At 47.2% G+C, this 16,417-nt stretch overlaps 1 protein-coding gene across 1 annotated transcript; it reads right to left on the bottom strand.

The window, feature by feature from the left end:
- Positions 1-1,698: 1,698 nt before the first annotated feature.
- LOC135293169 (TOG array regulator of axonemal microtubules protein 2-like) lies at positions 1,699-16,174 on the bottom strand. The gene is made up of 13 exons (XM_064407162.1): positions 16,078-16,174; positions 15,219-15,378; positions 13,124-13,229; positions 12,157-12,392; positions 10,990-11,142; positions 9,725-9,842; positions 9,231-9,275; positions 8,658-8,761; positions 7,077-7,281; positions 5,689-5,905; positions 4,519-4,605; positions 2,672-3,226; positions 1,699-2,192 (listed from the first exon to the last, which is right to left on the bottom strand). The coding sequence occupies exons 1-12, from the start codon at positions 16,172-16,174 to the stop codon at positions 2,991-2,993; spliced, it is 1,764 nt and encodes a 587-aa protein (XP_064263232.1). The 3' UTR covers positions 1,699-2,192; positions 2,672-2,990.
- Between the last annotated feature and the right edge of the window lie 243 nt (positions 16,175-16,417).

Genomic DNA, 16,417 nt, shown 5'->3' with positions numbered 1-16,417 from the left:
AAGCAAAATCAAGCTTTGCTTGGATGTAAAACAGGCATGGCATACACTACAGTCCCTCACAGGGTCACCAGGGCTGGCAGTGACAAAGCATGCAATCTGCTTCATTGTGAACCACTACAGAGCTACATCACAATGTGGGTTTAAGTAGCATGGTATTATTAAGACCTCCTTTTTTGCATGAGATACAAAAAGGAGGTCCCACATGACCTTCATGCAAGCATGCAGTAAAGAACTGATCCTGCTATCCTAACAAAGCTTTGGCTTTGGCATTTACACTCTTCCCATTCATCTTTTGACGCAGACACTCCAGGTTTTCCCCCACCCCTGCAAGGCTGGCAGTCGCTGTTTCCCATTTACTGTTCTTCCCTAGAGCCAGTCCAGCAGCTGCTGAAACTAAAAACCCAGAGATCTGGATATTGTGAAGGAGAATGAAATGCTAATTAAGTGTTCACATTAGTAATACCCAGGTCTGCATTCCCAGTGCTCTGAAGCAGCAGCAGGAGGTCCTCGCATTGTTCCTGTTTGTGGATGTTCATGTTTCTGGTCTGCAACAGCAATGGCTTTGAGGAGGGACAAGAATGCCCCTATTCAAACAGTGGCTTTGCAAGGAGATGTGAAGTTTCACTGCCCTTTTTAGAATATTTTAGAAAGATCTAAGAGAATATTGTGGCATGGAGCAGGTCCCTAATTGTGTCTCCAGAGAAAGCCCCAAAGCACACGTTCACTCTGCTGCTGATGGCAACCCCATAAGCACATGGACTTGTTTTCCCTGCAACATGCCACCCTGCCTGGGCTTTACTAGGCCAGGACTAGACTCATAGCTAAGCAAACACATGCAGCCACGTGACATAGAGTTTTTCCATCAGAAAACCTAATTAACGCATTCACACGCAGTTTCTTCTGTAACATCAGAAGCTGGCAACCATGAGGACTTTGCTGTCAAGAGCTTGCACTATGCATTGGGCCCAGGAAGTGTTTTCCCTTAAGGCAAAGCAAATTGAAATGTGAACTTTAAAAGCTTCAAAAGACTATGAAAGGAAACTGCAAAAGAATTTCTGGATAGGGAGTATTGTCAATGATTATGCAGCCCACCAAGCAATTCTGGAGCAGAATCCTGAATTGCTTGTTCCAGCTATGCAGGAATTCATTACCCTGGCAGGCAGTGGTCCATGGGAACAAATGATCCCTCAGCTCTGGGCTGAATGGCACACAGGCTGCACTTTAGGTTTGAGGAAACCTTGTCACTCGTTATTGGCCTCCCAGTCCACTCATCCTTCTGCAAACAAGTTGCAAACAACAAAGTTGGACTGCTGGCCTGGGTAAATCTATATACAGATGACTTTTCCAAAGCAGTGCATCGTTTCCCAGTGAAATACACGACCTCTTCTTACCTATGAAATTGTGATTGAAGACACCTGTGAACCAGCTCTGTGCGAGATTGCAAAGGAGCAAAGCTTTGGCATTTGGGCACACTTCTCTTTGTTTCTTTGCTCAGGCCTTTGGTGAGCACAGAACTCATCTAGGTAGAAAACTTTTGACCATACAGGATCTTTTGGATCCATTGTCCCCCAAACATGTCAATGTGTGGCCCTGTTGTCATGACAAGTTAAAAACAGCAGCACAAGTGACACAAAGAAAACATGGCAAAAGAGGAAGAAGAGAGGCCCAGTGAAGAAAGGATGTGGTGAGACACTGCACTCCCATAATCTCCAGGAGATCCTGGTGTCACATTCTTCTTTTGGTTTATTTAAATTTAATTGATTCATTTAAGTTTTTTTAAATCATCAAAATAAAATATATACAATTAAAATATGTCATCAAAATTTAAATATACAATCAAACACATTTATTCAAAACTATCAGAACATAGATACATCTGCAACTATGAAGCCTAAACCTATTCCAAAATCCTAACTCCTATTGTTGATGAATCCTATAGTTGATGAATCCTATTCTTGATGAATCCTATTGTTGATGAATACTTTTCTTGATGAATCCTATTCTTAATGAATCCTATTCTTGATAATCCTAAAGCCTAAATCCTATTCTTGAAACATTCTTTGGACAGTTGGTAGCTTCTTCCTGATCTTGGACGAAAGAGCATTTCTGGACTGGAGGCAAGGACTTTCTTGGTAAGGGAATATCAGAAATGTCCAGAGAAAACTTCTTGGAAAGACTGTAGCCAGTCGTATCTGTGGAGACACAAAGTTTAACAGAGCCTGGAATGCAAACCTAAAGCATCTGAAGCTCCGTATTTAATGGGACAGATTCCTTGGAAATTTCTAAAGAGCTGCACAGGGAAACATGCTCCTGCTGGCTGCAACTTGAAGCAGACCAGAGGAAAACCCTGCCCCACTTCCACAGAGCTGCCACAGGAACAGCCTGGCCTCTGGGCTGCCCTGGGACAGCAGGGAGCCCAGAGCCCTGTGCTCTCCAGCCATGGCTCAGCTGCACATGCACCCTCCTGCTCCTCTCCCTGCCCCACAGCTGAGCAGCCCTACAGCTCCACGGGGCACTGGCAGCAGCACAGCTCATTGCAGGGCACATGCAGGGCACAATGTGTACAGCCATTATGTAATTCAAGCCAATGTTCCCTGCCAATGTGCACAGACTCTCTGGGCTGCCACAAGACCCTTCCTCCCAACAGAGAGCGGCCCAGCTCCCACTTCACCTCTGTGTGAGGCAGATCCATGCTTGGTCTTCACCTTGTCCTCAGTCTGCAGTTGCTTCAGGCTGATCCATGCTTAGTCTTCACCTTTTCCTCAGTCTGGGTTCACTTGAGGCTGATCCATACTTCATCTTTACCTTGTCATCAGTCTGCAGTTGCTTATGGCCCCCCATGTCATGACTAGGAAGGGCAATGCTGATAACAGAGCGGGGGCAGATGCACACCCTTCCTTAGTATTTTGTCATTCCTGGCACAGCTGAAAAGTCACGTCCGGTGGTGTCCAGCTCAGAAACTTGTCCGCTTTCTGGAGAACATCAAACCTTCACCAACCCAGAAGGCTGTTGAGGTTTTCCTGCACATGTGGAGGTGTGCTGTCAGCAAACTTAATGATCTGGCTGCCCAGTGTCTCGCAGAGGGCACAGGCCAGCTTGGTGACCACAGTGCGGACGTTGGCGCTTCGCACTGGCAGCGCCTTGTTCTCCAGGCAGGACCAGAGCACGGGCAGGGTGTAGCGCTCGACCGCTTCAGGGCTCCTGGCATGAGCCCATTCCACAAGCACTGCCGGGAGAGAGACACAGCTGCTTACCCACCAGCCTCCATGCAAACAGGGATCTACCTCTGCTCTTGCTTCTTGGAAGCCTCTCGGGCCAAGATCAGTGAAACAGCACACACAGCCCCACGACCCAGAAACGGGCAATGCAGCTGATCATCCTTGAAACACAACCACCAACCCCTCGGGACTAATATCTCCAACCAGAGCCTTGTACGTGTGGCAGACTTTGTACCTTTACTCAATTATTGCACAATTTCTTTCTGCATGAACAATGAATGAAACGTCAAATTGCCTTCTATTTCCATTAACAAGTTGTCTAAACCCACGTAGAAGATTTGGAAATGCACCCTAGAGAGGCAATTGAGAGATTTCTAATAAAAGCAATGATTCCATTTTTGTAACTTTGATGTCAAGGGCCAAAAGTCTAATCTGGCTCTCCCCTTTGCTCCGTGGCCCACAGCAAAGGGCAGTATTAGAACACACTTCAAAACTCCAGCCCACCAGAGATGGCTGCTACTTGACAGCTGGATGAGAACCACCAGAGACTAGCCTGGTGTCTTTGGCAGAATGCTTTTGTGGCTTCCAACAAAGAGCTGTTTCAAACCTCAGGGTGTCTTGGAGAATTACCCAGACCCATTGCCCTGGCATTTGCCCCGGCACTTGAGCATCTCCACATTTTAATGACATTTTCCCTCCCAATGTTAATAGCATTTCTTCTTACAACGTGCACTGAAATAGGGGCATAGAGACAGAAAAAAGCTACACAGGGGACTGAAATTTATCCAAAACACGAGGGTTTTCTCACATTGCCTCTGGAATCTGCTCTCTGCTCATTTTCTGAACTGAACTATATCAAACACAGACAAAAAGTGACTACCAACAGGCTCCTTGCATGGCAGATTTGGCTGAAAGATCAAAACCTGAAATGCTCAGGAGACCAGTCTTGTTTCCTGATCAGGCAAACTGTTATGTAATAGCCATTTACTATTCTGTGGTGGAAGAAACTTCATTTCCTCTATGCTGTTAATCCACCAGCAGTCATCAACACTGAAAGAGCTCCTGAAAGTACCCAAAACCAATTTGGCTAAGCAGGAAAAGGGTTATGGTACCCATTCAAAAATGGGACTTCATTTGAGTTTAAATGCAATTAAAGACACTGGCCACTATGGGACTTGAGAAGGGCCCCAGTGAGAGCTCAGCACCTCCTGATGTGGAGGAGCTACTCTACTGTCTGTTCACTAGCATTCCCTGTAAATACTCCCTCGGAGACCTCTTGGCTTAGAAGGGGAGGCCGTACCTGTGATACGCTCCGTGACATCCAGCAGAGCTTGGCCACTCAGATGACTCCATTGGTGGCAGAGCTCTTTCATCAGTGATACTTCATCTACAAGTGAAACACACGTTTCTGTTCACTCTTCTGAGGGCATAGGAGAGAGGACAGTGGCAAGGGAAAGGACAGGGGCAACCCCATTTTATACAATAAAGTCCATTTCTGCTGATTTTTGAATCCTTTCCTTCTTTCCTTCCAGCCTACTTGTCAGTGTTTAAAATGGCAAAAGAAAAGCTCTCCTTTCACATTTGTAAATCCAAAGTTGTCTGCTCTATCAGGAGCTATGTTAAAACATTTCACATCAGGGTCCTTGAGAGTTCAGTCACATGGAAGCAATGAAAAGGTTCTGCATCGCAGAGCCAAAAGGAAGAAGCCCATACTTGGGACACAGAAAGGCACTGAGTCAGGCAGTCCATGACTTCGCAGAGCAGCTGAGGTGGAGAAAGTGGAAACTCCCCTTGAAGACCTGCCTCTTCAACACTCCATTGTTCAGCCATATTCCCCCAGTGTGGCATTTTCAGACCTGACATCAATCTGTGTGGTAGAAAAATTTACAGCTGCCCTTGCCTCTATAGGTATTTGCCATTTCCTTCTTGTCCCATGCAAAACAACGTGTGGAACAAGGCATCATTGACAGATGGATTTTGACCCGTGTGTTATAAAGAAATGAACTTGATGAATCCTATGGTCCCCTTTGAAAAAAGAAGACAAAGAAGAAAGGTGGAAAACAGGCAGCTACTGCCTATAATGTAGAGCCTTCCAGGTGGCTGCTGTGCAGAAGCTCTGATGGGCCGGTGTCCCTTCATGCCTACAGCAAAGCTGTTCATTTGGCAAGTCAGACGGGGCCCAAGCAAACTCCAAAACCCCTTTGCCTCTGAATTGCAGCAAAGCTGTAGTCCAGGACTTGCTCTTCAGACCAGCAGCACAGAGCCAAGGGCTCCTGGGACTGTTGGGAAATGCTGCTGCACATTCCAGCCAGTTGGGGATGGTGCATAAGGACTGCACCTGCACAGCTTCTGGTGGGTGTCAGCTGGAGCATTCCACAGACAGCAACAGCTACCAAGGCACTCAGCGTTCTCTTGTGTCGGAGAGACAGAGACACAGGTGAGGAGAGTCCATGCCAGGGCTCAGCCTTACCTAAATGCACAACAGATTGGTCCAGAGCCGTCATAGCTGCAGCATGAACCCCAGGATCCTTTGAGTTTAGGTTCTTTGTTATGCCTTCAACCAAACGGATCATCAATGGGTTCATGGCATCCTGCAGGAGTCCTATGATTTCTGCCAGCGCCTCCAGCGCCTTCTGCTTCACTTTCTTATGTGTGTCACAGATTCTCAGGCCAAAATAATCAAAAATCTGTGAAGAGAACAAACAACATGAAAGCTTGATTAAAATGACTTTTTTTGAAGAGGCGATGTAGAAATGAGCACTCAGAAATCTAAAAGATGAAAGTGATCCTTTCTCTCAGGTCAGCCCTTGCTTGCACAATTTCACTGTTTTCCTGTGGGCCACTCACTGGAATGGTTGCACAACCTCATGCTGCTTGAAGGATTTTCATCTGTTTTTAAGAGGTTTGGGTGGGGACAGAAAAATTCCTATGGTGTTTCTCTCATCCTATAAATCATTGAATCAATTCCATTTATTAATTCAAAAGACTACCTTTGCTTTGCAAGTATGGAAGCAGATGTTTACAATGCCCAGTTTTTTATACAGTTGCCTCAAGTACTGAGGGCAGCTATGATTTTGCCTAAACTATGGCTGGAGGAGATCTAAGTTTTATTTTGTCTGTCTCAGAACCTGTGTCTGGAGAAGGGCAGGGCTCAGATCAACTCTTCCAGGATCCAGACCATTGCTCTGACTAACAGGTGGACTTGTGAAATATAATGTGCTGTACAGCTCTCATTCCAGCAGGTTCAGTCCCTTGACAGCCACATTATCAGGCACACTTTTCTGGAAAAAGGGGAAAAGCAGCTACAGGGAGGAGAAGGGATGGATCTGTCCTTATTTGTTTTCTTCCTTTCCAAAGAGAAAAAAAGGCCCCCCAAGAAGGGTGAGCACCATCTTTACCAAGAGGAACAGGGACTAGGATGGAAATGAGTTTTACCTGTGCAAGACAAGATGGAGTTCACAGAAGTATCATTTTAAAAACATTTTGTTTAAACCAACCCAGCCTGATACTTCTCTTCCCCATGCAAACCCATTTTTTCTCTAGAAAATAATTGCCATGTCTTCAATGGCTCAATTCCCTCCACTTAACCCAACTGGGAGTAGGAGACAGCAGAGATTACACCAGCAGAAAATTCTGCCATCATCTGATGAACAGCAGCAATAGGCACCTGCCAGACAAATACAGCTGGACTGAAATAACTTGTCCTGAAGCCTGGAGCTCAATTAATTTGTCTGGATAAGAAGGGCCAGTCTGTCCCAAACAGCCAGGATATAGTGCCAAGACACACTGAATTGAATGTACTTCTGCAGGCTTGGGAAAGGAGCTAAATGAAAGGAGCAATGAAGATATTCTACATACTTTGACAATGTTAGTGGAGATCAGCTGGGGTCTGGTTTTGGACAGATCTAGGAGGAGTGCCACTCCTTCCATCCGTGTCTGGAACGCCTTGGCTTCCAGGAGATGGTAAAGCTTCTGGAGCAGCTCCCTTTCTTCCACAGATGCAGGTAATGTGACCTGGGCTCTTGCACGGTGTAGGCGGCGTCCACCAGTGGCAGACTTTGCCCTGGAAAACAAAGTCAAATTAGGATCTGTTTCTGATAATCCCTTCAGTTAATTGTGAGCCAAACATCTTGGGGAGCTTTCCTAATGATGTGATTTCAAGCTAGAAAATCATGAGACTCTGAAGTGAAGAACAACGTGGACCTCATGACAATCATTATGGGAAACAATCTGCAAGTCACATTCTTCCAGTGCTCACGCAGGAAAACCAAGGATGAGATGCATCTGATCTATCTTCAGATGGCTTCTAAGACACACAGGCCACGTTGCTTTATGGGGAAAGAGAGACACTGCTTCCAAGTTTAAATGCCTCCTCATACGGGACGTGTGTGTCTTACAATAAGGAAACTCATCACTCTGGAGAAGTGTCTCTACAACCAGGCATGACAATCTGCAAAAGTAGCTCAGATGCATCTGAACAGATGAACAGGGGCATAGCTAAATGATCCAGAAAATCAGTAACAGAGAGAAAAACAGAAATCAGACATCCCAGAACTACGCTCACATTTCATTTGCTTCCCTAGAAACTAGATGCACAGCGTAACAAACCCACTGGGAATAATCCTCTTGGATCAACCTGCCTCTTCCATGAGAATGGGAAGATGCTAGCTATGCTACTGAGGCATGTGGTCACTTTCTTGCCACTGCTGAGCATGACAGAGCTAAATAAATCCCCTCTGTTGTCAGAGGAAAACAGTACAAGTAGCTCTGCCACTGGCATGACGAGACAGCAAGGACCAAATTCCTGTCTTAAATGCTGATTGCAGCACAGGGGGAAATAAACCAAACACGCTGTCCATCAAGCAAACTGTAGGAAGGACAGGAATCACAAGACAAAAAGTCCACCTTGAGATACCTGTTGACCAAAATGGCTTAGGAATTGTCTTGCTCCTTACTACTCAAACTTGGTACTGCTGTTTGAGGGTAAGAAAACCAACAATCAGCTAGACCAAACCTCATGGAAGGGAACTGCTTGTTTGAGGAATGGCATCCTGCCTCTAGACTGGGACTTCTCATTAAAACACCCATCTAAAAGGGACTCCACTTGGATGAAAAAAACCCTGGTTGAATTTACTTGTCTCAAGTCAGGCAGCAGAGACTTGGCCCTCTCCTAGCCTCCACAGCCCTGCCCTTGCCACTGCACTGGATCATCTGAACTGCAAGCAATGGGTGACTTTTTGTCGCCCAGTATTTGTGGAAAGCCCTCCAGAGAAGCTGTGTTCAACACAATGCAGAAATAGATATTTTTTATCCTAGAGCATTTGTAGGGAAAGGAAACAATCTTTGGCACTGGTCATCTCCATCAGAAAGATGTGCCTGAGGAAGAGGCATGTGAAGCATGTCATGGGCTTTGTCACATCTGGCAAAAGTGCTCAGTACTGTTTGCTAGAAGGCGATGTGGCCTGGGGCTCCTTGGAGCCTTCATTCCTCTTCTTCACCGGCTCCTGCACAGATGGGCGTTCAGCCTTCTGGTTTTCCATCCCCTACAGAGACACAGAGAAACCCCATCAATCTTTAGAATAGAACTAGGAAATTCCCTCTTTAAAACACCAGTTAGAACCAGGATCACTGCTACCAAGGCCTAGGGAAACATTTCCTAACTTACAGAAATAAACAGACCAGAGATTCAGTGATGCCAACTCTTTGTTTTTGGTACCCCAAGGCAGGTTGTGGGTGCTACCATACTGAGCTGCTGTCTAAAATCCCAAATTTATGAGTTTTGACCATAAATGGGAATTATGCAAACTGGTAGGCAATGAGTGGTCTTAAAGGAAGCAGCAGAAAAAATTGGACTCTTTGGGGGTTGGCCCATTGTGTTGGAAGTTGATTTGGTTCAACACTTACTCTCCCTGCCCCTGCACAAAGAAAAAATCCCTTCTGTAATGTAGATATAAAGAATAAAATCCCTCCCAATCAAAGAAATTATTTTCCACTGGATGCTGCTGAATTTACCAAGCTTCTTCCAGCTCCACAGGGCTTGACAGCAGGGCAGTATTCCTAAAAGACAGACAATAATTGTAGTAATTAGGATTGACTTGGACATCTTTTGTATATTTGGAAATTTTCTTGGTACTACTAAGAGACTTAGAGTCTCTTTTGCAAAGACTCTGTTATGTTCAGAAGCACTATTGTCACTTAATTGCTTTACTGAGGGCAGGGTAGGGAGAGTGCTGTGGGGGCTTACACGTGAATGTAAACCCATTTTCTCCTCTCTCCCTTTCCTCTTTGTGACCCATATTCAAAGTATTCAAAACCCTACTTTTCCCCTAAGAATACAGTTCCTGTGTGGTCTGCAGAAGAACAGGCTGAGGATTAACAGCTCATTTTCAGGAATAAAATGATTCAGCAAAAGAGGAATGAGATACAGACACATTGGGTATATTTGATCTCCTATTAGCAGTGGCAATACTTGCACAAAGGAGACATTTGTCCTGCCAAGCACTTACTTTCTTCTTAATTCTCTTCAGGATATCTTCCAGGTCATGCGTGGAAAGAGATTGTTCCAAAAGCTTTTTAAATTTTTGATTACTAAGCAACATCTTCACCATCTCCTGTCCATAATGCCTAAGGAAGGAAGGAAGGAAACAAAAGAAAAGTGAACAAAGGAAGAGTGTTAACAGAAGATGCTGATACCTTAAACTCATCGGGTGCAATGTTTGCATGAGAAGGCATTACCTAGACTCAGCAAAGAGGGAGATTTACCTCACTTGACACTGCACAGTGCTGTCAGCTGAACACAAGAGGCAAGAGGAGAATGTGGGCCAACAGAAAAATACCATTTCTCTCTGAAACTGAGGGTGTGCTTCTGTGGGATCAAAGGATCCCAGGCAACAAGGGAAACACATCTGCTTTGTTGTCAGAGCCTATTAGCAGTGTTCTGCTGCCCTTGCACATACATTTTCCTTCCTTTAACTGGCAGGGAAGCCAGGACAAAACACCTCATCCTTGCTTTTGATTATTCTATACTATCTGTATACACATGGGCAGCTAGTTGCTCTGGTGTTCTTGGCAGCTATTAATGGGAATTTCATCATCAAAGGAAGGGGATTTTGGTGGCTTGGGGTGATTTTGCCACTAGGAAACCACAATTTTCTTCAAGAAGAAATTTGGAGGTCACTGAGCCACAGATAATAGCACTCTAGAAATCTGCAGAAGAGGTTTAGAAAGACTGAATACATTGGCTAAAGACCTCTAAAATATTTCTAGGGAAGTCTTAAGTTAATGAGAAACAGATGTTTGGGATCCTTCAGTGATGAACATTAGCCTACACTTGGCTTTCTCTTGTGCACCTAAGGCTAAACAAAACTGTTGGACTGGCTAATCAGAGCTCTTGTAATCTCAGTAAAGAATCTCGCAAGTCACAGGGAGCTGGCAATGCTCCTTGCTGCCAACCTCAGGTTACCCAGTACAGTCATTTCCCCAGACAACCCAGAGCAGTGGTCACAGCACCAAGCCTGACAGAGCTCAAGAAGCATTTGGACAATGCTCTCAGGCACATGGAGTGACTCTTGGGCTGTCCTGCACATGGCCGGGAGCTGGACTGCATGACCCACATGGGTCCCCTCCAACTCTCCATATTCATGATTCTATGCCCCTTAGCCACACTGTGAGGTCACTTATTATTGCCTTGAGTCTCCACTCTTTCTGGTTTTAGTTTAAAGCCAAACACAAAACGGTTTTCCTGTTCTAGGAGGTGAAAGAAGATCATTACCTCGTGTCCTTGTGACTGTCCTGAGCAAGTGTCCCTGCCACCTGTGCCAGCCTCTCAGCCATGGGTGTGCCTGCAAGCTTTGTGACTCCCATTTTCTCCATCATGGACAGGAGGAGTTCGGCCGTACACTTCCGTGCCGGGACGTAGCGGCTCCTGGGAAGGAGAGAGCAAACCCTGGGACACAGGGAGAAGGAGCAGCAGCAGCACAGGCCTTGGCCACAGCCTGCTCCCTGTCCTTGCTGGGGGAAGGAGCCTGGCTTCTCCCTGCAGCTGCAGACACCTGTAGAAGGTTCTGTCCTCAGATAAACACAAAGTTAGCATTGTACAGATGGGCTGTCTGCATGGAAAAGGGAAGCATTCAGTCTCCCTGCACTATTGGATGCTCAATTTCTTTCCCGAAGTTTACTCGGAGAAAGATTAAAGTAATAGGTTACATATGAATTATTTAGAAATTAAGGACAATTCGTGCTGACCCATCAGAGGGCACCCACTACCCAGAGCTGCAGCAGGATGAGGCTCTTTCCACCCATTCATCCCCAAATCTGCAGACCCCTGGGAAAACACAAATGCAGAGAAAACACGCCGTGGGCCGTGAAGTTGAGGAACACCCAGCAATGCAGCCTGTTTCTTTTGTAAAGCTTGGCAAGGGATACGTCTGAGTGCTTTACCATATTCCAAAGCTGAGGAAAGGGTGGCAGTCAGTTTATCCAGCTTGTCCTATTCTAGAGGCTGTCTCTTGGGAACTATCAGGCCCAGCACCAACACTTCAGGCAGCATTTGCTTCAGCTGTCCCATGGCACTCAGCTGGTGAGGGTGCCTGGAAAGTGCTCCATCATCTCAGGGCTAACATGAAACATCAGTTTGAATAGAAAACAGAGCTCTAAGGCCAGGACAGTCACACAAGACTCCTTTTGGCCGGAGCTGCACCTGCTGTGCAGGCTGTGCCACACCCAGCACATTCTCCCTGATGTGCTCCATGCCCCAGCAAGTACCCTCTTTATTTCTCAGAAAGGAGAAATGAGGTTGATCAGAGAATCAAGTCACTGAGTCCACAGAAGATGCAGGATACAGGGCCCTTCCCTTCCACCATTCCCGTTTTCTCTGTCATCCCTTCCCTCACCCACACACTAGAAGGTCAAGAATATCACAGAAAGAAGAAGAACCTACTTGACTCCATTGTCCATGAGAGCAGTCATTGCTCGTGTAGGAGTCACGTTCTCTACCATCATGCCCAGGCTCTGACAGGCTGCCTTCTGAATAAACTCTGGGGAATTCCGCAACATGTGGAGAAGGACTGCAGCAATCTGATCCACCTCGGAGTCCATGTCCTTCCCCAAGATCGCAAAGAGCTCTCCCAGAGTGACAATTGCAGAGCAGGACACGTTGGACCGGAGGTTGGTCACCTGGGGAAGTCATGAGGGGAAACATAAGCATCACCTTGCAAAGAAAACCAGTTTCCTTAGACAAGACTACCAGGAAATCACAACACGTCCCACTGTGTATAAAAGCACAGTAGGAGCAGAAGAGCCCAAGCATGAAAGGCACTTACTCTGGCACCAGTTTCTGCCCACACACCTTCTTACTGCAGGCATGAAAAATAGGCTTCACTAAAGTGTTCCACTTAACCCTTCTATAATGTCTACTGCTTTGATTTTAGGCCCTTTTATTTGAAAAACATAGAAGCAAAATAAAGAAAGGGCTGCTTTCAAACCATAAAGGCACAAGGCATAAAGATAAAACAGTCAGATGCTCCTGTTCAAAAAAGCAACACCTGTAGTTGAAGCACCCAGGCAGAAAACAGAAAACACAGGCTCAGGTCTACAGACTCATTTGCAGTGTTCAATTACAGCTTGGGCAGAGATTGGCAATCTGGCATATCATGTTATTAGTGTCTCTTTTCTGCCTTGCATTATAATGGTACCTCACTCACAGACAAGTGTCAGATATTCGACCTACCAGCAAATACAGCTACATGTACACACAGATCCTACAGATAGCTGACAGACACTAGAAATAGAAGGTCTAAAACCAGAATGAAGGCAGTCCCTGAGCACACATGGAGATGAACAAGCACATATTCTACTCTACAAGCCGTGTATCAAGTATGGGGGACAATTCAGAGCAATGTTCTCACCTCTCTGGTAACTGCCAAGCAAATCTCACGAAGCCGACACAGCAGGACTTCTGAATGGGACTCAGCCAGCAGTGTGATGTTCAAGAGTCCCTTCTTCTTCCGTTCCCTGAAAGGCAAGTACAAAAAAGATTGATTTTTCTCTCTACCCAAGCACTTGGCAGCACCCTTTGAAATCACCAGGCTGGCAGCTCAGTCAAAGCATGGCAGGTGCTTTTCAAGGAGTACTTAATGAAATCATGGAACACATTGCCACAGGATGCTGTGGCTGTCAAAAGCATACACAAATCCAAGAGGCAAAGAGAGGGCTTTCAGAGTCTTCATTTGTGACTTTTCTGAAAATCTCTGCTATTAAGTCCCTCTGTCATCACTGCTTCCTAGAAGCTGTGAGGCCAGGCCATGCTGCTGGTTCTTGTCACCTCCCTGTACCTGTCCCTGAGACACAGTCCCATTGGGCTGTTACTGGGACATTTTCCTTCTTTGGCAGCCCCAGCAGGCAGTTCAGCACTGAGAGTCTGCACTGGCACTCTAGAGCTGAGTTTCCACTCTACAGTCGAGGCCTGTGTGTCACCCACTCCACCTCACACATTCCCCAAAAAAGCAGCAGGATGTCCCAGAAGATTAAGATTCCACCCCTGGGCAAGAACTGTTAAAACTCTGGCTTTTCCCAGAACACTCCGACGTAAAACAATGCCCACAACAGCAAAGTGTTATTGAAAAGGTGCAAACAACTCCATCTCTCAGCACTTGCTTTGTGCAGGCCCTCAGCTACAGGAAGGTGTGTGAGGCATCAGGGCTGCAGCCAGGGCTGGCAACTGATCCCATGGGCACCCCTGAGTGTCATCAGGACCCCCACACCTGCAGAAGCTCTCTGCACCTCCCAGGGCATCAAAGAGAAATGGGGAAGAGAAAGTGATGGAGAAGGAAGACTCGCTCACCAGATGATGATCGACAAGTCTCGTCTTTATTCCCGAATCACCGATTATTATACACCCTTTAATTAGCTCATGCATAGTGCAAAATCCCAGCTCACCATTGGCTAACTAGCTATCAGCTAACTACGTGCTGTTTTTAGTATAACTATTCCACTTTCCCAGGCTATTTGCTCCACCACCTGTGTATGTGCATTACTTCATCCGTGGGCCAAGGACACAGTTTAATTGGGATAGCAACTCCCTTCATTCTGTATCTTGGTCAAATTAATCTCACTGTGAGCTTTAGCTCGGAGCTAGCTTGTTACAAAGCTCTCAACAAGAAAGCAGAAGAGAAAGGGCAAAGCAAAGAAGACTGCACAAGGAGATGCAACGTGGCTAATTTTTCATGCTTATCCCTGTGAGAATGAAGCATCGACCAGTGAGTGGATGCTAACCCAGACATCAAAAAGACAACCAATATCACCTAACATTTGGAAGGGTATCACCTCTGGGCCTCCTTCTGTCTGTGTAGAGTTTTGGGACGCATTGTGAGTATTGACAAAACATCTCAAGCCCGTATGATTCCTTGAGAAGGAAAAGTTGAATTGCAAAAGTGCAAGATTCCCAGAGGATTTTATTTCTCTTTCCTTCTCTTCTGCCATGAGCCCTTCAGGAGTAATGGTAGGCAGAAGGACTTGAAGGCACAACTCAGTCCATTTCTCAAAAAGAGGAGCTGCCTGGAGCAGCTTCTGGGACTCACATGCAGGAGTCCCTGCCATTGCTGTCAGCAGTGGGAGCAGAGAGGAATCTTACTCAGTCCCACTGGGCTAGTGGCCCAAGGCACCCAAATCTCTACACTCAAAACTGCTGCCATCCTGCTTCTGCCTTCAGCCAGCAAAGCATCTCGTCCTACAGCTTTCTCTCTTCCCTCAGCATTTCCTTTGCAGCTCCATGGAGCAGCAGCCAAAGCCAGGAAACAGCATGGACCTGCTGCAGTTGGAGCAGTGCTGCAGAGCAAGGCCAAGAAAAGGCTGCTCTCCACTCTTTATCCTCTCACAGCACCACAGTGGTTTCAGCAGTGCCCTTTGGCCCTCTGGGCTCTCGGGGCTCAGAGGCACCAGCGAGACACGCTTCTGACCGACCTTAACGCCAAGAGGGACACAGAGTGATGGGGCCTTTCTTACCAGTCGTCGCTGCCCAGCAAGGACAGTGCCTCCTGCAAGGCCTGCTGTGGATCTGAAGAGGCTCTGTCCTTCTGCCTGTGCCCACGGAGCGGCTCCTCTCGGCGCTGGGCACCAGTGGCCGTCTGCGAGGTCACTGCAAGGACAGGGTCGGCCATGGGCGCTGCGGCCCGGGCAAGGCACCCGCCATGGAGCGGCCTGCAGCCCCATCTCCCAGCCAGGGTTCCCTGTGGCACACACTGCCACTGGGGCTGAGACTTCCCTGCTCTCTGGATCGTGGGGCTCCCTGCTTTCTCTCAGCCTCCCCAGCAGGGCACAGCTCCAGGCTAAACCTGACAATTGCCCCCGCAGCCCCAGCTCCAAGTGCCACAGGTGCCACGGCCAGCGGCAGGTTCCTGAGGCCGCAGAGCTCCCACTCCCTGCCAGGCAGTGCCAACAGCAGGACTGGCCAGCCCAGGAGGGAACCCCTCAGTGCCCCTCTTGTCTCAGCACCCTGATTTCCCACAGCCCTGAGGACAGGGGCTCTCGGCAAGTCCCTGAGGAGAGACCTGCAGCTGCCTCGTGACAGCACCAAGCCAAGCCTGAAGAACCCAGCCCTGCTGGGCCCAGCTCAATCCCCAGGGAGCAACAACCAGGGAACAGCCACACCTGACCCTTCACACCTGACAGTGCCTCTGTTTCCATTGACTTCAAATATTCTAGACTACCAAGCTCCAGTAACTCCAAAGTAGATTTGCTGTTCATTCTCAGGACACACTATGAACCCAAGATCCCGGCTGTGCTGGCTGAGGCAGGAGGCAGTTCGTGCTCCTTTTGCAAGGACCAACCCCTGCAGGAAAATGCTGCCATGGAGCAGGCTTACCCGAGGAGCTGCGTGGGAAGCTGCCATCTCCATGGAGGGTGGGCGTACTGGGCTGTAAGGGCACCGTGTCCTGCTTTCTCACGACTGTTTTCTTCATGGCGCTACCAGCATCTTTTCTCTGTACACTGGGAGCTGTGCCATTGATAGGTGGTAGGCTGAAGCCTGCAGGGACCAAAGAGGAGCCTGTAAGTGGAGAGTGCTGGACGGGGTGACGATGGAAAAGGCCAGAGAAGTTGCTAGAGCTGGGTAACATCTCTTTGTTGTCCCAAAGAACTACAGGTATAACAATGGCACACTAACATGGGACAGTGATCACAGAATCCCAGAGGAGTTTGGGCTG

Source organism: Passer domesticus, unplaced genomic scaffold, assembly GCF_036417665.1.
Source record: "Passer domesticus isolate bPasDom1 unplaced genomic scaffold, bPasDom1.hap1 HAP1_SCAFFOLD_84, whole genome shotgun sequence".
NCBI classification, from domain to species: domain Eukaryota; kingdom Metazoa; phylum Chordata; class Aves; order Passeriformes; family Passeridae; genus Passer; species Passer domesticus.
This window is presented reverse-complemented; position numbering and strand designations above follow the sequence as displayed.

Excerpts from the sequence above, each read along its gene's own strand:
- LOC135293169 (XM_064407162.1), bottom strand. The coding sequence starts at position 16,174 with ATGAAGAAAACAGTCGTGAGAAAGCAGGACACGGTGCCCTTACAGCCC. Across the intron at positions 11,143-12,156 it reads CTCATGGACAATGGAGTCAA|GAGCCGCTACGTCCCGGCAC; the intron begins GTAGGTTCTTCT and ends TCTCCTTCCCAG. Across the intron at positions 3,227-4,518 it reads TGTCACGGAGCGTATCACAG|TGCTTGTGGAATGGGCTCAT; the intron begins GTACGGCCTCCC and ends CTCTCCCGGCAG.